General features: G+C 34.6%; 1 protein-coding gene across 3 annotated transcripts; it reads right to left on the reverse strand.

The window, feature by feature from the left end:
- Positions 1-877: 877 nt before the first annotated feature.
- Positions 878-22,047, reverse strand: TDRD12 (tudor domain containing 12). Of its 3 annotated transcripts, none has more exons than XM_072346589.1 (29): positions 21,914-22,047; positions 20,673-20,725; positions 19,699-19,854; positions 19,254-19,390; positions 18,100-18,219; positions 16,735-16,790; positions 15,923-16,008; positions 15,289-15,487; positions 14,648-14,724; positions 13,718-13,822; positions 13,162-13,347; positions 12,357-12,513; positions 11,752-11,879; positions 11,157-11,348; positions 9,933-10,061; positions 9,377-9,494; positions 8,516-8,652; positions 8,224-8,429; positions 7,968-8,067; positions 7,370-7,557; positions 6,830-7,034; positions 6,611-6,703; positions 4,931-5,100; positions 3,654-3,775; positions 2,805-2,859; positions 2,074-2,187; positions 1,833-1,986; positions 1,669-1,735; positions 878-1,361 (listed from the first exon to the last, which is right to left on the reverse strand). In XM_072346589.1, the coding sequence occupies exons 2-29, from the start codon at positions 20,691-20,693 to the stop codon at positions 1,276-1,278; spliced, it is 3,564 nt and encodes a 1,187-aa protein (XP_072202690.1). In that variant the 5' UTR covers positions 20,694-20,725; positions 21,914-22,047; the 3' UTR covers positions 878-1,275. The 3 variants fall into 3 exon arrangements, with proteins under 3 accessions (XP_072202690.1, XP_072202691.1, XP_072202693.1); XM_072346590.1 differs by lacking the exon at positions 21,914-22,047 and adding an exon at positions 21,634-21,709; XM_072346592.1 differs by lacking the exon at positions 20,673-20,725 and having other exon boundaries at positions 21,914-21,940.
- Between the last annotated feature and the right edge of the window lie 170 nt (positions 22,048-22,217).

Genomic DNA, 22,217 nt, shown 5'->3' on the forward strand with positions numbered 1-22,217 from the left:
ACAAGTCAGAGAAGGACAAAATGCACAAAGAAAGAAAACCTCCTGTCCCATCACTATTTTAATGTAATCATTTGACAGTCTCCTGAACACAGGCAAAGATTATAAACTAAACTCAACTGTAGACAGATTCCCAATGGTATCACAATTGTTTAAACAATGTGTTACTTAATAACATAATTGTTACCACAAACTACTGTCGCATGCCAGTTTACCTCTGACATCAAGAGTATTCTTAAATATTCAGAAATCTTTTAAGCATATTGAAAAGTCAGTCTCAAAGATACTATCAAGGGCACCATGAAGTTTCTCAGAAGACAAATTTCCAAACAGCAAGTAAATTCTTCCTCGTTAAAAGTGCAAAATTTAAGGTTCTCAAAATAAATCTGTAAAGTTACTATCATAAATCATCATACAGTTCCACTGGAGAAACAAACATGTTTTGAAGACCTGCAGAGGAAAGGAGTACCGGTTTCATGTATGATGAATAGCTATTACATTACTACTTCACTGTGAGATTTCTTTCTTTCTTTATTTTTTAAATGTGCTCAAACCTAACAGTGAAAAACTATTTACTGAATGATTACATATGAAAGTGCAAAGCCTTTGGGATAGGTAGACAAGATTCCACAGATGAGACAAGAATTTCAGGTAAGTGACAGAACATGAAATAAGGGGAAGAATTTAGGAGAAGTAGAAATATGAAATTGAAAATAAACACTGAATATTCTATAATGGCACTCATTCCCCTGATGTTGTACAGTAGTTAGCTACAATAGTAACCAAACAGAACTGTATTTTATAACAAGTCAAAGTATTTCCATACAAAGAAAGATCGCCATTTGAATTTATTCATGCAGAACTGACAAACAGGCAGTTACAAAGCTAATGCTGTATGCACACAAAGGTTTATAGTAGAAACAATCAACTGGTCATCAGAACTTGTAAAAATCCAAAAAATTATCTACTTCTATCGTGGCAAACTCAGAAAAGTAAATCAGAAGCTCTTTAATTAACTTAAATACATGTACATATTTGCACAAAATTGTTTAAGTCAACAGTTCTGAAGTGAAGACATGGGAAAACATTTATGTCAAGTTATCAAGTATTTCTCCAGATTCTTAGAACCCCAAGTGAGCAAAGTCTTCCTCCTAAAATTAAAGACAATTTTGCAATCTATACGTTTAGTTCCATCAGTTTTTGGGGGTAATTCTCATGCAATAGATACTCCTTTGCAATATTAACCTTAACAAAAACAAAAAAAGACACATCTCCCAATTACTCATCACTTTCTTCATCACTGTCTTCCAAAGAGTCAGCCAGTTCTTCCATCTCTGCAGCAGTGCAATGCAGCTTTTTAATACCTAGAAGTAATTAACAGAGCATAATATTCATAAAGCAAGAAAAACCAAGAGCTTCAAAACAAATATAAGAAGTGCTTCTGGCTACACACTGGACCAAAATACTACAAGACACTGGAAAGAAATTTCTAGGCTACTCTGACAGAAAAAAAAACAACCCTGTGGTTTGCTAGTAGAGGTTCTCTCATGTTTTCAGAGTTGAACAAGAATTAAATAAATGAAATAATTCAGTATTTTAAATAAATGTAGGTAATAAATCCAGATGCAAATTATTTCATGCACAATAAACACTTATTTGTTCATTCCTTACCAATTGGAAAAGGGCTTTTGTCTTCAAAATCTTCCCAGTATTCAAAGTCAAAAGATACACGAGGATTCTGTTAATAAAAAACACAGTCTGAAATATCTGAATTAAACACAGACATGAAGTATGTTGGGAACATTCAGTAATTCCCAAGTTAATTTCCACTTCACCTTGTTCTTTAGTAACTTGCACCATGCCCCTTTTTTCTCTTTTCTGAGGACAATAACAGCCTTGTTATCCTTAATCACACACGCAGACTTCTCTGTAAGTATACACTGACACAACTCCATATCAGCCAAGTAAAATTTGCCTTCTGAGCAGGCACTATGTTATAAAAAAGAAATAAAAAATATTAAATGCAAGCTAATAGCTAAACTTTGTGTTTATTTAGCTTAATTATCTTAAACCTACCTGAAGATTACCTTCTCCTTAGAGAATTCACACTTATAGTCATCTATCCTTGCTATTTGAACCTTCAATGTAACAGCCTCTTCATTTTCAAACCATTTTATTTCTGGATAGAAACTATAATAAAGTTTAATTGGAGTTAGTCCAAAAACAGAAAATAAGCTGTCTTAAGTACAGCCAAGATTCTCACAACAAACAGCACCTGTATGCATATTCAAACCCTAACAGTCTGACTGACTAACAGTGACAGGAAAGCATGTCAGGATGCCAGCCCAGTCTGCTACAAAAGCACTGCCATCTCAGTCCTTGGAGCAGCACATCTATTGTAGTTCAAGTCAGGAGACACTCCATTAGCTGCAATAGCCAGAGGAATAAACCATTCTGACTCATGTAAGAACAGTACCATAGTCTAATCTTGAAACTGCTAATTACCATACACTGTTGTCATGTCTATCTACAAAGAAATAAGGATAAGGGATTCATTGAAAAAATTTTAAATGGGCCATAATTTCCTGCTGAAGACATTTATGTTATTCTACTTACATGTTTTTGGTTTGTTTGTTTTTTTTTAAAGAATATTAACACATCAAAGAGAAAGACAAAACCAACTCATCACATGCAGTACCAATACCTGTAATACCACCAGTTTGCTGCCAAAATAGATAATCTCAATAAGGATAACTGTCCTGTTTGGCAGTTCACAATAAAAGGAAAGCACGACTGAATTTTTGTACCATTTCTGCTGATCCAGTGAAGAGTCTCCTGCTTCCTTAGTTTGAGCAACACCATCTAAAAAATATGAAATGCAGGAAGATATTTTATACTTACCTATACAAACTTTATTGCCAGAATACCCCAGTAACACTACAAAAACAATTTGCTAGCAATCAGGTTACTCACAGTTCAAAATGTGGCATTACTGTCACCTTACTACATACCAGGTGGAAAATAAAGTATAAATGATCTACAATAAACATTCCAGGACCTTGTGATTTTTTTCTTCCCTTCCCCCAGCCCCTCCATTACTCAACCCTCATCTCTCCAAACTGAGATTTCAACTTAAGTCAGATCATTCTGTCTTCTTCTATGTGTAACATCAAGCCACATGCTTTTAGTCCTCTGCTGACTAAATGCCAAGTCTTTGAACATTAAATTAAAAGGAAAAGCTATCTTCTACCATCCTAGATCTAGATATCAAAAGTCAGACTTCTCAGTGAACAATGCTGTTATTCACCTTGGATTTTCCAGTAGAATTTATTTCAATGCCATGGCCTTTGACAGCAAAATGTTCATTCTCTCCTTGGTAGTTAAAATTTCCTGCTTCCCCATCCCAGAGCTAAATAAATCTCAGTATTTCAAGGACAACGAATTCCCAAAACAGTAGAACAGCTATACCAACATGGCTTATTCACACAGCATCTTCAAACTGCTAACTAGGAGGTATTTGTGACTTACTCTAAATATTAGCTATGTAGTACTGTCCTGGGTACTCAGAAGTCTGCACTGTTAACTGAAAAGTCCATCTAGGTGCTTTACTTGACTGCAGATCTTACAAGTTTTTGGAAAATTATGAGAATACTTACCATGCAGATGATTTCCTATAATCACTTTAGAAGAATTACAGTTTTCTGAAGAATTTTCCTGTAAGGACAAGTTCTGCAGTTCAGACACATTCTCCGGACTAGCTGCATCCTCCTTTATGCTTCTGAATACAAGAAGACATACTTTTAAAATGAAATGTTTAAAAACATTAAATATTCAAAGGATTCCTAATGAGAATTTCCAATTCTCATTTAGTTTTTAATTTTACCGTATACAGAAAATAGTGCAGAACTTCTAAATGCATTTCTACACAGAAGCCAACCAGCCAAATTGCTGTCTTAATGTTAGCAGGGATTTAATTGATTTCTTCAGCGTCTGGTACAATGCTGTTTTGGTTGTAGGTCAAAAATGATGATAAAACACCAATGTTTATAGTTACTGCCGAGCAGCATTTTACAGAACCAAGACCATCTGCAGCAAAGGTGGTATTGTTTTGTGGTTGTTTTTTAAGAGATAGGCTACTGGTTAGGCTGCGGTTGGACTTGATGATCTTCAAGGTCTTTTCCAACCTGAGTAATTCTATGATTTTATGATTCTATGAAAGGGCCCAAGGAGTTGCGAGGAAGCAGAAATCTTACAGTTGACTTAAACCAGCCATAGGGATATTCCATACCATATGACATCATCCAGGAGTTTTGAAGGGGGCTGGGAGTGGAAGGAGGAGTTCATCTCTCACTCTCCTGTTGCTTGAGGAGCTAGCTTGGCATCTGCCAGGGGCTGGTGAGCAACTGCTGATGCATCACTAATCATATACATTTATACATACACACACACACACCATAATTATCCTTTTCCTTTTCTCTATCTTAGTAAATGGCTTCATCTCAACCCATGAGTTCTACTTTTTTTTTCCCCCTTATTTTCTCTCTCATCCCAAGGCAGAGGGGGAGGAACAAAGTAAAAGGCCACACAGTGCTTAGCCACCTGCCAGATTAAACCACAACTATGAATGCCTTCATTGTACGCATTTTAAATGAAGAATCTTGGAATCCTTGACAGACCACAAAAGATGTGCCCTTCCACACCACATATTTACTCAGTTAAAAATTTCTTTTTAAACAGCAATGTGCACAGAGCTGTTGCTATAGAAAACATCATATAACCCCACTCATTAAAGAGTAGTGTCCTAATTATGAGAGCAAATAATCACAAACAATATTGTCTGTTTAAATAAAAATCATACTCTACAAAGAATAATGTAAATATCCAGTTATTTCCCTAGTAAAACATGAGCTGAAAATAATTTGGAAACACTCACAAAGGCTCCAAATCCTTCGTGTGACTTGATACCTTCACATGCTCACACAACTTCTGAAGTTGCAATATATGCTCTGGATTATCAGTTCCCAGACCTGTAGACAAAATCTCAGATCGCACGCTGTATTCATTGACATACATCTTCAAATCTGAAAGCCTGGTAACCCGGACCTAGAATTAGAAAGTGTATTACATGAAAAGCACAGCTCAGATTGCGTGTCTCCAAATCTAAGCTAATCTTTAGATAAAAACTTTAGACATCTGCCCATTGACAGAAGTAATTTTTTTCTGAACCTTGAATAACTTGCTAATATTTAACTGTTCTCTCTCAAAATACCAGCAATTTCTTAATTGCAGTAATTGCTCAAATAAACAATAGCTACTCCATCTAGAAGAATCAACCTAGTAAGTAAGTAGGACAAATCTTGAACTGATTCCAGAAATTACAACCAAAATATACACCATACAGTTATAACTACTTCACTAGGTCCCTCAGTTTATGGATTAGAACAAAAGCAATAGAAATCAAGAGGAAAAGTTGAGATGCCATAGGAGAAAGGAAGTCCTGAGGAAAACTATTTGCAAATAGTTTTCTCTTTCCATTCTATTTTACAGTTCACTGAATGGACAGGAAAACAAAGCACAACACATTTTGAAGTGGAGAAACAGCCTCATGTACTCTTAAGCAGAACCAAAACAGAAAAAATACATTATGATCAAGTGTGCTTTACTTGGCTGAGCAAAATGATGTGAGGATGCCTCATCAACTCCTGACTGTAAAAAAGATTCTGCACCTTCTGAGCTACATTTGATAGCAATTCATGGAACTCCCAGCTCTTAAAGTTATTTTTGACACAACACAACAAGTTTGTTTATGACATTAGTAAAGGTATGAAAGGCATCTGATTTTTCTATTTTTCTTCTATGTCAGCACTGCAGTTGTTATATCCAATTGATCGTTATGGGGATGATTCTGGATGTTAACAAAAAGTTCCATTTATGAAAAAATGCACACAACACTGCCCAGTAGTTTTCCACAAGATCAAGAAATCATCCAGATGTTAGTAGGAGTGTAAAAACAAAACAATACAGAAACAAGAGCTCTCATTCTTCCTATACTGATGGAAAAAAAAAAAAAAAAAGTAAAAAACATTTAAAGGCTTGTTTTAAACTGCAGGAAAAAAAAACAAAAAACAACCAATAAAACTGGCTATAGGGTTGAAAGAAAAAAAAAAAGTAACTCAAAAAGATCATAAAATCTGAAAGCGATCAGCAAATTTATCATGGAATAAAAACAAAATCATAATACAACTAGTTAAACAATCATCAATTATTCCTAGTGTGAACAAGTAGCACCTTCCCTTTAGTCCTACTCCTAACTGGTACAAGAACCAGAAGAGACAGTAAAGGATTAGAAACACAACCAGAATAAACTAAGGTGCCTTAGATACTTGGAAACAACCTCAGAGTGCATCCACCTGGACAAGATATCCAATTGGCTTCTTAGTACATCCAGTAATAGAGAGTATACAACCTTCCAACAGTCTATTTTAGTTGTCAGTTACACACAAATAACACTAATTAAAATCAAAACAGGTACCAACAGAAAGAGATATGAATGAATGTTCTTGTTATAAACGAGTATTGTTAGAAGCATGCAACTCAACAGTACCATACGTACCATTGGGTCAATCCATACTGTATTTCCTAAAGTAAACACTACCTTTGCTTCATGAGGTTTTCTTTCAATTTTCTGATGAATATAATGAGTTACCTAGGGAAAACAAAACCGCCTTTGAAATGTATTGCAACATAAATTAGCAACATAAATTTTTCTTATAGAAAATAAACACACAAAGAACTTCAGGAAAATACTATGAAAGAAACCAATGACTATTACCCTTGGGTTCCATTCTGTGTCATTATCAATGGGTTTAACTCTACAAACTACAAATTCCACAGCCTGAGGTGGCAGATGCTGAAACCTTGCAGGTAAGTGAAGAAGCTGAGAGCTTTGGACTTGACTGGTTCTGCCTTCATCTATGTACTCAATTTTGATGTTAAATTTTTCTTCTTCATTTGAAGAAGTCTCTAGCACCTGAACCCTTCACACAGTGGAAGAAAACAGAATTAATATTCATCTAATACGTTAAGAAGTTTTCAAGTACTTTCAACAAAAAGAGGAAGATTCACATTAAAACATTAAACTGTTTGGTTATGCGTATACATATTTGTATTTATCACTTGGCAAACTTTATTTTTTTTTTTGAAGTTTCTTTAAAACAAAGACTGATCTGTTCTGCATTTATTTCTTGCTGGTTTTGGAACATGGTGTGGATGCAGGGGCTGTTTTCCTTTTTTTTAAAATCAAACACTGAACTTTTTTTCTTAATATATATAAAAAGTGTACATGAATAAATAAAAAATTAAACATCTTTACCTGTGAAAGACTGTTTCCTCACAGAATCCATACAAAGCTAGTTTCTCTACCTTTTGAGCAGCAACTCTATTGCTTGTCTCTTTAAAATACTCATTGATTTCTTCAGCAAGAATGGTATATTGGTCCTCGTGTTTATCTACTATACGACCAAAGTAGTTTGTTGCATTTACAATATGGAGAGGCAGTACCTGAAAGCAAAAAATAAATTGGGGGGCAGGGAAAGAAGAGCGATTGTTTCTGAAATAAGGAGATGCATGATATAAATATATAGTAATAAATATAACATAAACCCCCTTAGCATTGGAAGTCAGGATAAAAACCTCATCATTATCAACACAGAGGTAAATCAGAGGCAGTCTGAATTACCTGCAAAACAATTTCAGTTCAAACTAAGAATAAAATCTGGCACACTTGATGCTGCAACCCCTTCAACAGGAAAAAAAAGCTGATCCTAAAAAAAACCAAATTCCTTAAGTACAATATACATATTACAACAGTATTAATGTAATTTGGAAAAAAAAAAAAGCACTATGCTGAAGCATTTATTTATATTTAAGACCTGCCTTCTTACTACCTGGGACAAATAAAAACGACTTACAGTCACATATCCAGAAGTCTGTATAGGTTTAGATGGCATATTCTGGAGCATGTCTACTTGTAAATTAATTTGATGACGATCTGGACACACAGTTCTATTCCTACATAATAAAAAAAACAACAAAACACACGAGCAAAATCTGATCTGATGTACCCAACAGGACAGCTTATAAAGGAATTAGATTAGGTCATTATTCAGGGCATACACTTGTGCAAGGATGAATAATGAGCTTTAAGATAACTTCGTATTTTCTTACTTGCAAGTCCCAAACATTTTAAGATAGGTGCACAATGGCCGTGCAAACTTCTTTTTTTCTTCAGCTTCTAGCACCCCAGCCAGTCCAGGTGGAATGTCAGCTTCAGCACGCTCCAAATAACGCAGGATACCAGCAGTATGGCACTCACTAGTTTCTGTTAACATTATGACTGACCTTGCCTGTAGACAGTCTTGATCAGATGAATCCTAAAAATACGTGTTGCTTCAGCTTTTATTTATCCACTGTTAAATTATCACACATTAATATTAATTTGCTGAAGATTCAGTCAAACCTTTATCACATTATAGAAGTTGTCAGACATGCTGTATAGACGCCGACCGAAGATTATTGGAGAAGAAGGAAAACTGAAATGTATCACACAAGATGCATCTGTAATCTCCAAGAACTGCATGCAGTCATCTGTTAGAACTGAACACATGGTTTATACATAAGGCAACTGACATACTTGTGACATAATGCTTCACATGCCCTATTTGCAATGGCTGCTTCCTTGTCCTCATCCACTGACTTAAAGGTAAGGTCTTTGCCCTATACAGATTTATAAGATACTGCATTTTTTCAGTAAACATTTCTGAAGTATATGGAACACTGTACTACATCACCTCTAGTTCAACTCTGCATCTTGTAACAGTATCAATGAAGAAATACCATAGGCCACAGACAGATATTTCACCAGAGTAAGATTGAAAACATTTCCAGTAATGTAGAAATGCTGATCTGTGTATAAACCTATAAATCAGATACAATTAAGTCAATCTTCTTGCTCTAACATATAAAAGGGAAAAAAAATATGTTTAAGACCAGGTAAGAGTCTTTGCTATTGCAAGCAGCTCCACCAGAGCGTAAGGGAAATAATTACTCTATGACTTCAGAGGTTCTGAATTTCAAACTGAAAATATCCTCTGCATTAGCAGAGGATCATGAAATTAGGAAAGGTCTCTGAAAGTGTTAGAGGTGCTCATAAGGAGAAAAAAATATTAGTATAGACATAGCACTAACAAATAAAGAGATAAAGTAATTTGGACAGAATTGACCTTGCAAAGTGAAGAGAACTTAACATAGTTATTTGATGGAAGACATTAAGTCACCATGAAGAAATGAAGAGACAACTGGAAAACAAGAAGATACTCACCTAACACAACACGACTGCTGCTGCTGTAGCTTTTTGTCCAATACTCTAAGAAATCCTTGAAATTAAACTCCATCTCTTTATGTATTTTGAAGGCAAATATTGAGTTGCTCTTCAGTGCCTGATGACAAAATAAAATCTGTACATTATTCCAATACAGTAACTCTAGGAAACTCTTAGCAATTTATCTTAGTATCCAGCATACCCTTGCTAATGTAAAGAACTGAAGGCAAGGCAGCAAAAGAGGAGCAAAATAGCAAAGTTATTAGGTTGTTTAAATGAAAAATACTGAAGATGAAGGTTACTCATTTCCTGCACAAAGCAAAAACTATTAAAGTTGGCAGCTGTATGGAACTTAATACTTATATTCTTTTGTACGTCATTTAAAACGTGCAAAGTTGGTATACACAATTAGTACTAAAAACTTTCTCTAAATGCATGAACACGTGTAGCATCCTCCTTTTTTTCTTTTCAGTGGTGTCATTTGTGAAGAGTGTGAAATTTAACCCTCAGACATTCAAAGAAAACATACACATAAATTTAGGTTCTTTGTTGTTACCTTATGTACTGCTTCTACTTCATCTACGGAATTAGTGAAAACCAGAACCTTCTGAAGATTATTAGGGGTAAAATCCATTATTTTGAGTAACACAGCAGTTCTCTCACTGCTCACACAATGCTGCACAACCTAGAAATTGAGATAAAAGATGGCTGCTAGTTAATATAATCTATACACATTTTACAACATATTCTTCCTTTTAATGAGTACTGTGCATTCTTACATAATATGGCCTAAATCATGATAGAAAAGGTAAATGGTTGCTCTTAAGTATACAGAAAATACAATTCTCACAGATAAATTTACAACAGTTTCCAGAAGAATATATTCACATCAAAATTAATAACCTATATTTAAGCATTTGACAAAATACTCCATTAAAGTTACAGCTGTGATTTCTCATTCATCCAGTTTTAAATTTTTCAATTGAACTTCAGCATTGTCAAGTACCACTAAAAAAAATTACCTTAATACTTCAAAATGCATGCTGCACTCCCTGACATACTTCTATTAAATAAAGCATCAAAGTACTGACATTTTCAGTTCTGCTCAATCATTTATTAGACTTCTCACAGGAAGGGATCTGACTTCTTCTTCTGGACTTTAATACCTAATGTTGTAAGTCTCTTAAAATTTTTAATCATAAATAATTTTTAGATATAGAATTCAAGTTGTATTTAAAACCTTTTATATTATTATTCTTAAGGACTCCACCAGATTTTCCAGCAATTAACATGCATCTTAATATCTTCTTGACTTATGATTTAGAAAAATAAGTTCTTCATTGTATGGTATATCACAGTGAAATTGTTTTTTAGTAGCTGTATTTTAGGAAAATTTGCCTTGTAGTTCTGTCACTCACAATTCAAACAGTGCAAGAACTTTCTAACTTTTTTTTTTTTGTCACAAAATATATGATTTGCAAATGCTTACATACAATTCTGACTCATATGCATTAGAGCGGATAGTTGAGGGAACATCTTCACCTCAGCCCTAGAAAGAAAGTTAAATCACATTCAGCTAATGCAGAGATTATTTTGTATGTTTCCTAAGAACCACCTTAGTTCATACATGGGAGCTACACCTGAGCAACCTGAACTACAATTCCAGCACTATGTAGTCAAAACAAATAAAAAACCCAGCAGCTACATATATTGAGCCTGATCACTACAAACAACAGAATATCTTAGTTAACAAATAATGACATCACCTCCAAGTTTTTACCTGTTGCACATTTCCAAAAATGGAAGCTTCTTCCAAAGCTGTTATCACAATGTAAGGATCATTCATGAACTCCTTTATTAAACTCCCTATATACTTATTCCACCGAGTTCCAACAGCAATAATTTGATGTGGTGGATATTTCCATTCCTCAGTAACGCGGCCTTTCTTGTAGTAATTCAGTATAACAAAAACCTATAAAACAAAGAACAGCTTTACAATCTTGCCCATTCTAATGAGTCTGTAAAAGCAGTGGAGAGTACCCTGCTCTTCCTGTCACAAGCTAAACTAAAACCACCAAAAAACTCCACACCATCAACAAAACTCAAGTTTCATATCCCAAGCCACGACTTAGCAGTTCCACTACAACTGACTGTATGACTATAAATATATTTTTCCAGTGTTTCAATCTACCAAAAATACGTAAAACATTTCTATTTTATTTATTTATTTAAATTCCTTTGTCTTTTCTCAACACTACCACAGCGTCTGAAGAAAGCTGATATCTGTAATGCCATCTAAGACAGTATGTCTTCAAGACTGCTAGGGGCACTAAAACTGAAAGGCATTTTACCATCAGAATGCATAACCTATTTACCTGTTCAGGAGCTTCAGAGAATAGTACCTCAATTTCATCCAAAATAAGATGGCTGAGTCCAGAAAACATTAAAATGTGATATTCATACAATCTCAGAAGGCTATATGGTGTAGTCACAATTATTTCACCTACAAGTTAGTGAAAAAAAGCTGAGTATTTTTAATTTGTAAGCTCAAAGAGTACAAGTAAAAACACTGTAGGGCACAAGACCACTAGGTGATCTCTTCGGGTACCCTTGAAGAAAGTGTTTAAAATCAAATGCTCAGGTATCAACTAAATGCTATCACAAATTTAGTTTTAAATCAAGGAAGTCCACGATCAGTCCCAATAGGGCATAATTTTCATGAAATCCTAACCTGGTGAAAAAAATACTTATTACAGAGCTCATTAAAGAAAAAGACATGGAGGTAGTAAAACAGCCTTAACACAATTTACTGTTAAATAGTAGTACTGAACTTCACACATATCACTATGGAGTTACAGCACTAAAGAAACAGCATACTATTATAAATGAGTAACTTAATTACTTCTTTCACAATTTCCTGACATTAAAACAGCCCACAGTGTTTTCAAGCATCATTAAGAAAATAAAAAAATATTCTTACATCCTCGGATTTTCACTCTTTCAGCTTCTTCTTTGTTATTCCCAAGTATTATCAATGCCGGATGAAGAGGCCTGGAAGTACATCTGCTGTACTTTTTCAGTAACTCAAAAACAAGCTGTGCCTTCCTCCAACCAGGACATAAAATAAGCACCAGTGGCTACATAGGTACACACACAGATTACAGTGTATTACTTACAATTCTCAACTTTTATCTAGAACTGTACTATCGCAACATTTAGGGCAAAGAAAATCTGAAGAACATGCCTTCAAGCATTTCCAAAACAAAACTTTTAGTATTGCATCGTCTCATAAATGCAGATGTTACAGATCCAATGAATCACATGCCAGGTTACCTTGAGACAAGGACACATGCAGTAACTAGCATAAAAAGTCTAAAAAATTTAATAGCAGTATCATCTGATCTTACTTAGCTTGCACTGCATCACCTACACAGAAGACCCTTAACAACTTCAATAGCTCTATTCTGAGATCTAATACAAGATACAGAACAATTTTCAATATTTCAAAAAACTAACACAAATACGAACTCAGTGAAAACACTTAAGCTTAAGAATCAAAGTGACGCAACAATAATCACTTGTTAAGTATTGCTTGCTATGTCTTTGACTTGTATTCACAAGGTCCAACTCTGTAAGCCTTTATGCAGAAAACTTACATAAGTTGGCAAACTTCATGAAGACCACATTAGATACATACATTTTAGATATCTGCTATTTTTTGCATTTATTATACTACATCTGCACTTCAGAAGAGAAAATGTGATAGTCCTTTAACATATACATACTCCATTCCTTTTTGGCAAGGCTTTGTAGCAGCTTTCCACTTGCAAGATAGCAAGGACTGGTGGAATATATAAGAAAGGGTCATTTCCTTGATAGGAGATGGCAACTACGTCACATCCTCGAGCTACTGCTGGCCAACAGTAAGATTCTGTGAAGTTAGGGCCTAAAAACTTATCCTGAGCAAGTTCCTGAAGAATGAGATATTAAGAGTTCCATGTGAAAACAGTGCATTAATGTATCTACAAAAGCAGACAGAACATGGAGTGTTTTAAGATCTTTCTGATCCATTTCACGACAAATGTCCTTAACACAATATGAAAAAAAAAGAGTTAAATTACTATAGTAAAATAATGTGAATAATGGCTAATATGTCAGTAGAAATCTATATACAAGTGCCTGTGTCAGCTTTCTTTAAAACTTTATTTCATCACATGAAAAATATAAGACATTCCTCAATCAAAATAAAGTATCGCTACAGTAGCATATTTAGTTTATAAAGTGAGAATATCATATACTTGATAGGAGAAATTCAGCATAAAAATCAGATATTGGTGTTACCTTTTTCAGACTATCATGAAGTGGTGCTTTTTCCAAAACTGAAGTTGGCTCAATTTTGTTGCTAAGAAAAACAAATCTTCGTTCTTCACTAGAGTTTTGAAACCTCTGGAATCATGTAAGTAGAATACAGTATTAAAGGCAATACATAATAAAACATCAAGTAGCTGTAAAAGACAGTTCAGTTGGCCATTCACAGAATGTTAGAGAAGCAGAGCAGGATAATCATCTACTGCTAACAATATTGATTCCACTTTTTCCCCCCGAAAAAATTTCTTAAGTAAGAACTCTTTAAGTTCTGTAGTGGTTGTCACCTCCAATACCCAGCAAAACTGAAAAAAAACAAAACAAAAAAAAAAAACAAAACAACAACAACAAAAAAAAACACAGAACAACAAAAACCTGTTTCTGTGAAACTTATTTTTCCCTCCAAGCTGATAAAAGAATCAGTTACATTGCTACCAGAAAGTAAATTTCCCTTTAAATCATCTAGCATAAAATGACAGAAAACTGCACGTTCACTCTTTGAAAAGCAGAGAGTAGATCCATTTACTAGTCCTTATTTGCCTAGAATTTATGGATTCATACTTTATTCTTTTCATTGATACTGCAACTACCTTCAACTGTGACAGTAACCAACTCAACACTCCCGGGCTGATATCTTTAAAATAGTTCAGAAAACAACAGCAAGCGAAAAATAAAAAAAAAAAAGAAAAAAAAAGTTTTGTTTTTTTGTTGTTGTTGTTTTGTTTCTTTGAAATGATCCTCCATTTAAAGAAAGAACATTCTACTTCAACTACACAAAGAATTAGCACGGTCTTGCAGATTTAAGTAACGCAGAAGAACTGGACAGGTGACTACAGCATTCCTTATCCGTCTGATGTACATTTAATCAAATTCACCTTTGACAATTTACTACAAAACAATACTTACAGATTCATTATTTTCATTCAGATCCACGTTTGATCTTTCGTTTGTCTTTTCAAGAGAGGAATTGGACACAATATGACCTAGGAAGAAGATGAAATTTTCAAGTTATATGAACACACAAAAATCCATTATTATTATTATTATTATTATTTACAGCCATAGTTACCATTGTTTTTGTTTAGTTTTTTGTATTATTTGCTAATAGTAAAAAAAACAAAAATCCTCCATCAGGATGGAAAGTTGCACACTTTTTAATGGATTTGAATCACTACAATTAGCACAACCTGTAAATCCTACAGTTTTACAACTGCTTCTGTTGAAAATAAACTCATCCAAATGCAAAACAACAGTACTGCATCAAACAACTGATTTCAATAATACCCAGTGCTATTAAGGTCATTAACAAACAAACACCAATACAACTCACTCCCAGTTTTTGTCTCACGCACTACAAAACAAACAAAGAACACCTCAAAGTATTCCTGCATCTGGTGATTTGATGATTGAGAAATCATAAACATCTTTTGTTAACAGAGTTGTTTGATTCAACTACTGGATTCACACTGAGACAGCAGGCTTAGGTTCAATATGTCCACTTAAAGATATATAACATATTGTATGTTTCTGACATATATTGTTCCCACCTGCTTCAAGATTCATTGGTACCTTCTCTTGCAACCGCACTGGCCTGAAAGCAAGCGCTGGATTAATGATTTCTACTGGAGGAGAAACAATATTTAATGATTTCAGGTTATCTTGTTCTTTTGCTGGACATGGAATATTCTCTCCAGCTTCCTCAAAATGAGCAAAGTTCTTTAACACAAGATCATCATTAATGCATACCTAAAAAAAAAAAAAAATTAAAAAAAGTATTAACACTTGAGCAGTATCACTGCTTTTTGAATAACATTAAACACAGAATAGGAAAGGAAGCTGTATCGTCTAGTACCTTCTTGAAAGAGATTTTAATTTGTTGTAATTTCATGTTTCATGGTTTTAACACTGATATTAGCGCTCACTTTTTTTTATCTATTTGTCATTTTTTTTATTAGTCTCTTTATTAAAAAATAAAATATAGTAATAATAATTAAGAGGGTAACTTACTCTATTACTTCAATTTTTAACATGACTGAAACACCTTTAATAAATAACACAGCACTAACTGTATCTGACATAAGACAAAACTCATTAGTAATGCTTTTCAGCCTTAAAAATTGCAAAATTATGATTTATACTATGAAGTGTACCAACAGGTTTACACATATAGAAGTATCCTACCTTTTCATCTTCTATTGTCACGTAAAGAATAACATGAAACGTATCATCTTCCACAGAACATAACTTCGCTTTGATTTGGGTAGTTGCTAAAATGTAGGAATAAACAAGGAGATCTATTAACCTCTCACTATCAGTATTTTTAAGAATGCAGAAATAGAACAATTAGATGAGTGTGATCTATTAATTTCAAGAGTACGAATGTTTTGATTTTTAAAAGGAATAGGAATCAAAGCAATAAGATCTTAACATTAGAAAGGTATTTTTCTCAGCCTCTGAAGGAAAACTTGCAAGAGTTGGAACAGACCAATGACTGGTCCACAGATACCAGTCAGTCATACACCAGAAGTATTTATAATCCACCCTTAGATGAACAAAGCACAGTACCATAGAAATTACTTTGAGCACAATCCATTTGATAATGTAACTATAATATTCTCTTCTGAGCTAGTGTTTTATGTTCCTGCCACACAACTAGCAAAGACAGCTTTTAAATTGATTCAAGAATTAAGCTAAATACAAAGAAAGGTATCACTAATTAAAACAGTTGAGCTACCTTATTCAACCTGCCCAAGAAACCCAGAAAATGACACAACTTAGACACCTGACACAGCTTATGCAAAATGGAAGCCCTCAGTACTCAAGATGCACAACTAAATAGAATTCTGGCTAAGTGAATCCATACAGACAAACTCATTTCTATTAAAAATTTAGTGAAAATTCAAAACAAACATATATTCAAGTACTATGTTCCTCTGCCAACTTTTTTTCCCCCAAAACAGAAGTGCCAATTACGATTCCAACAAGATTTTTACCTTTCAGAAGACTTCGAAAATACCATGTAGCAGCATTATCCCATCTTTTGGCTGGTCTAGGAAAACAAACACAACCAGTTATCCCACATCATCACAAATTCAAATGGTAATCTGAATAGTGAGGCATGTACAACAGAAAACTTTAAGTCACGCTAAGTCTCAAAAAACACATCTAACAAAAGCATTAGCAGAAACTTAATACTTTGAATATAATTCTGGTTTTGATGTATCAAACTATTTGAAAACTAATGGATATTGCTTTGCCAATATATGATGGATGCATCCAACATAAAACAAACTAGTTAGAAATAAAATAGTATAATGAGAAATAAAGCAAGAATCCACTTATGGAACGTATTAATTACTTGAAATCAGTACTGAACAGTTTTAAAATGAGCACTTTATAAACACTGAAATTCTAAAAACTTAAAAGTATTGCAACATGGTTGTCACTGCTATCATCTGCAGCTGCAAATATAAAATATAAGGGTTCAGACTAAAAACAATTAAACATACTCAGGTTCTCTCTACTCATCTACTAACCTCTTGATAATTCACAAAAATAGCCCACTCAAGATGCTGTTCCTATCCAAACTAAGCTACTATTTTTTCTGTCAGAGTATGTAAGTAAAATATTAATTTTCTTTCAAAGTGTTTAAAAAAAAAAACAAAAACCACCTGTTGGACTACATCTCGTTTTGAACATCCTTTAATAACAGAAAAAAAGGGCAGTCTTCTTGCTCTAAAGTCATACTCCAACCCCACAATATAATCACATCTGACAGATCTTTGACAATGACATTTTATAACTTAGATTAAGAACATTCAAGCATTTCCCTTTACCAGCAGATTCTGGAGAAAACCTTGTCTCCAGTCCTCCAAAGCTGATACAGAGATAACAAATACAAAAGGAGTCCAAAGCATTTCAAGAAGAAAGATAAATGAGGAAAAACAAAGCTATCTAAAAACATTATTAGAATTTCAGTCAGGCAGAATGATTAATAACCACAAACAAGACAGTCAGTAGTAAGACGAGCACCCCAAGAAAGAATACAGAAGGATGAACTGGCAGAGAAGCTCATGTGTTAGCAACTAAGTAACACAGCTCTAAGATGGTAAACAAAGGGCAAAAACTGCCAAACACTCATCAAAATTTCAGAGTTTCTAGACAAATATCAAAAGATTCAAATAGATGAGAAAACAAATCCCAAATGATTAGGGACAGAGTTTTATTTTTGAATTGCTCTTGTAAAAAAAAAACAAAACAAAAAAACGACAACAAAAAACCCACCATGTTTTATTCTTGAATGAAATTTTACATCTAAGAAGTGTGTGACAAGAATACAACTACTGAAATCTACTTACACTATTTTTGCTGCATCTTCACAGAAATTGACGCGCAATGTCACCGGCTTTGTGCAATACAATCCACATTTTTTTGCTCTAAATGGGATTTGCATAAATTTTTCCATTGCAACTCGAACACTTAAAAGAAAAAACAGAAATAATCTCACTTTATATATTACATTTTCCAAAACTAACTGGTGTTTCAAAGACATCCTTTCGTTATTCTATGCATGACAACACAGTTCTTCTAGATGTTTGGCTCCCACCATGAAATTCCACACTTCCCATTTAGCAAAGAAAGCTCAGTTTAATATGTATGCTTTCTGGCACTGCATATGCCATTTGACAATTCTTACTCTTAAGTAAGAAACAATATATGACTAAAATTATTAAGGGAGAAATTAATATACTTATTTGCATTTGTACTCATTACCCTTAAAAAAAGAAGGTATTATTTATATATTGGTCAAGACACTACTGAAAGCTACACCGTTATCCCTTACACGTGGCTTGGTGGGAGATCAAATAACAAGCAACCAGTAAGTATCCAGCATAATCAGTAAGACATCAGATAGAGCGATCTTTTAAGACCCATATGCTTATCACTCTTCCACTAAATCATTTTATACTTAATCAGTATATTATGCATTTAGTCCTATGAGAACATTTTAAACTTACAGCATAGTCAAGTTGCTTTCGATGCAGAAACATTCAATTCAAAACTAACTTAAGGCTATAAACTATTTCAAATCTCTTCAAACAAGTAGGTTTTCTTAATTCTGTTGAGTACCACAAAAAACACCTGGTAATGCTCTTGCTGGATATTTCGTTAAATAAATAAATCTTAAATATAACTGAGAAATAGAAGAAATTTTCAAGATACATTTTAAGATTTTAGAAACATTGGGTTACATGGAGTTTTGTTTTTGTTTTTAATATTGATCCCTCATTAACAAAGGAAAGTAAGTTTCAGCAATGTTAACTGGCAGTCATACATTTCAATCATAACTGCCATATTTAAATCCCCAATGACAAAGGGTAGCAGTTTTATGTGGAGTCACTTCAATTAAACCAGAGCCTTGTTAGTATTTAGTTAGGAAAATGTCACAGTATTTACATGCATTAATCAACCAAATAAATTTCCACGACTGCCTTGAAAAAAAGACACTTACTCCTTTGATTTAACAAAAGCATATTTTGCGTAATCCACTAGAAAACATTCTATTTGATAATGGTCTGCACAGTACATGATAGACTTAACAACCGCTCTACACCAGCACTTCAGCTTCTCGCTGAGAACCACACAAAGCTGGAAAAGAAACAAGAGAATAGGTTCTCACAAACAGAACAAATTACACTGTTAGTTTTCTTAGAAGCAAAAATATGGTACTTACTATATAGCCCAAGATCTACTTTGTAAACTGCAAGCATTACAGCTAACGTAGTTATGAAGCTACACATAAGAAAAACATCCCATACTGATAGAATTTTCTATTTCATAGCAATAATTAAAAAAATAAAACAAATTTAAAAAAATAACACATCTTGGAGGTGTAAATAAACCACTGCAAATATCACATTGTTTCTTTTCATGTTTAAGCACACCAATAATTTTACCTGGTCTTTTTCTAATGTGATTGGCTTTACTTCATCCTCACAAGCTTTGTCATAGAATTGATTCATTTCTGCATTCAGCTTTTCATATTCTATTTCATCAACTATATGAGGCCCACATCCTTTCATAGTAACCCAAAAGCAGCCTGGATCTTCAATCTGGTGTGAATAGCAAACAAAAATAACAAAGAGTATCACCTCCTCCTGATACTTCTATGAACTTCTTCTATGAACACCTTCTATGAACACCTTGGCAGTAAACGTAAAAATAACATGCCGTCTTTACTGAGGTATGTTAAAATTATGAGAACTAATATTGAACAAACAGAATACTAGTAACAAAACATCTTTAAGGATCAAAGCTTTCACTCAGTAAGTGATTTCTCAATTTGCACTCTTTAGTACCACAATACCATATCCACCCTGAAAAGCTGCAGCATTATTTAAAAGGCTTGTTAACTGAACATAATGAGTTAACTGCAAACACATAAGCTTTTTACTTGAACATTACTTCTGGAGTATACAAAAAACAACCAAAAAAATACCAGATGCCAACACATTTTCTTCAGGTTCAGAAGGTCTACAAGACAACATTTAAAACAGGGCCATGGTCTTCTGCTCATCTTTTATGCATTTTACATACTAGTTTTTCAGATAATAAGGTTACTCGGCATTTGAGGAAAATAAATTCTTGCATGATGTCCGACAGGATTCAGTAGATGCTATATTTAAAATTATGCAGGATACCTTCCATTTTAAATTTTAGCTGTGTTCCTACTAACTTCAACTCAGAGGAAATCAAGACAAAAAAATCAAAGAGTGAGAAAATGTATATAATCCACATATATCCCCACCATATCCCCATATAAGAAATGACTACTGAACAGAAATAAAGACATCATCTTATTTGCAAATTTGACATCCAGATTCATTGAAATAAACACCAACCACCTTGGGTTTCAAAAACCCCAGCTTACTCGTAATATGAAGACTTCCATAATGCCCAGCTGTTGAGTCTTCTTCAACACTACTGTAAGAAACCAACAAACGTTTAACTGTTATAAAGCTTTCACTGGTTTTGAAGCATAGCTAAGAAGGATACACTACACATTTTTGCTACTTTAGTAGAAAGCACTGCCTTATGCAGCTACTTTACATGTAAGACTTCAAACTATACAGAATCCTAACTGAGATTTGCCATCCACTTATTTACATACTGATTTTCTGTTACGCTACCACATCAGTTATATTTGTTATCCTCTAACTACTTGCAGTCTATAGGCTGTTATTTTACTCCCAAAGGCCAAAATAAACATTTTGGTTAAAGGATTGCTACAGCTACCTGGTCAACTATGAACACCAGTAAGAAACTCATACATTACTAAAGAGAAATAAACACAGACATGAGTCCCATCCTCAGCCAATTTTAAATATCACATATCGCTACTTGTATTTCACACAACACTCACATGGAACAGAATTACAATAGCAACACACGCCACCTGCTATAGCAAATGATATACACTCTATTTTCACAGACTTGTGCATTGCAACACTGCTCCCCACAGCAATGCTCAGCCTATTTCTTAGGAGAATTTACACTGGGGTAAGTGGTTAACAAAATGTTTCAGGAAAGATAAGCCAAGCCAGCACCCTTCTGCTTCCAAAGCCAGCACTAAAACTGCTCATACAATAACTCCTGCTAAAATATGATGCCAGTAACACACAAGGAACCTAACTTCTTTATGTCTCTCTAAGCATAAAAACCCATAAGTGATCTATCAAGTCACTAAGGCCAATTCGCACACGGAAAAAGGTCTGGTTCCCCTAATAAACAGCCACTCCATCACTAATAGGACACCAAGGCCTGCTCCTGTCCACAACCCATCCAACACCACTATTCACCTCAGAAAGACACGAGATTACAGAAACTGCTACCTTAAGGAGAAGCATAGAGGGAAAAGTGAAAGGACACCCTTCTGACAGCATGGGTCTGATACAAGCACTCTGAGATCTAACTCCCTGCCCCGACCTTCCTCTACCCTCCCGGCCTTACTCCATCTCACAAAGGCACCTCACCGGCACAAGAAAATACACAAAATATCCTGATAAGAAACAGCATTTTCTCCGTTATTATACCTTAACGTTATACTATCCCAAAGAAATAAAACCTTTAGCCACACAATGCCGCAGCAAACACTCCGACCTCAGCACTCACCACAGAAAGCTCCATGACGCTGCAGTAACTCCGCCGCCTCCCTCGCTTACCAAAAAGGGCGGATGCGCCCTCAGGCTGCGCATGCGTAGCTTCGCCTCACTGAGGTACGGGGGCGAGGAGGCGGGAAGGCGTCGTCAGGGCTGGAGTGTGCTTCGTTTTCGGCTCCTTAAACGCATTGTTGTGGAAATAAGCGCAGGAGGTGAGTTCTCGCCTTTTTCCTGGTTATGCGCTTGGGCTCAGAGGGAAGATGCTTGTGGGTGCCTCTGCTTATGCCTCAGGCTGAGGACGGGCTGTAGAAGGAGAC

The sequence above is a fragment of the Excalfactoria chinensis genome, chromosome 11, assembly GCF_039878825.1.
Source record: "Excalfactoria chinensis isolate bCotChi1 chromosome 11, bCotChi1.hap2, whole genome shotgun sequence".
In the NCBI taxonomy this organism is placed as follows: Eukaryota; Metazoa; Chordata; class Aves; order Galliformes; family Phasianidae; genus Excalfactoria; species Excalfactoria chinensis.

What these genes read in the sequence shown, in the direction of transcription:
- TDRD12 (XM_072346589.1), bottom strand. Translation starts at nt 20,693, where the DNA reads ATGGAAGTCTTCATATTACGA. An exon ending in GCTTTTGTTAAATCAAAGGA is followed by an intron (nt 18,220 to 19,253) that starts GTAAGTGTCTTT and finishes TTTTCTTTTAAG; the next exon opens with TGTTCGAGTTGCAATGGAAA. An exon ending in AAGAGTGAAAATCCGAGGAT is followed by an intron (nt 11,880 to 12,356) that starts GTAAGAATATTT and finishes ACTAACTTGTAG; the next exon opens with GTGAAATAATTGTGACTACA.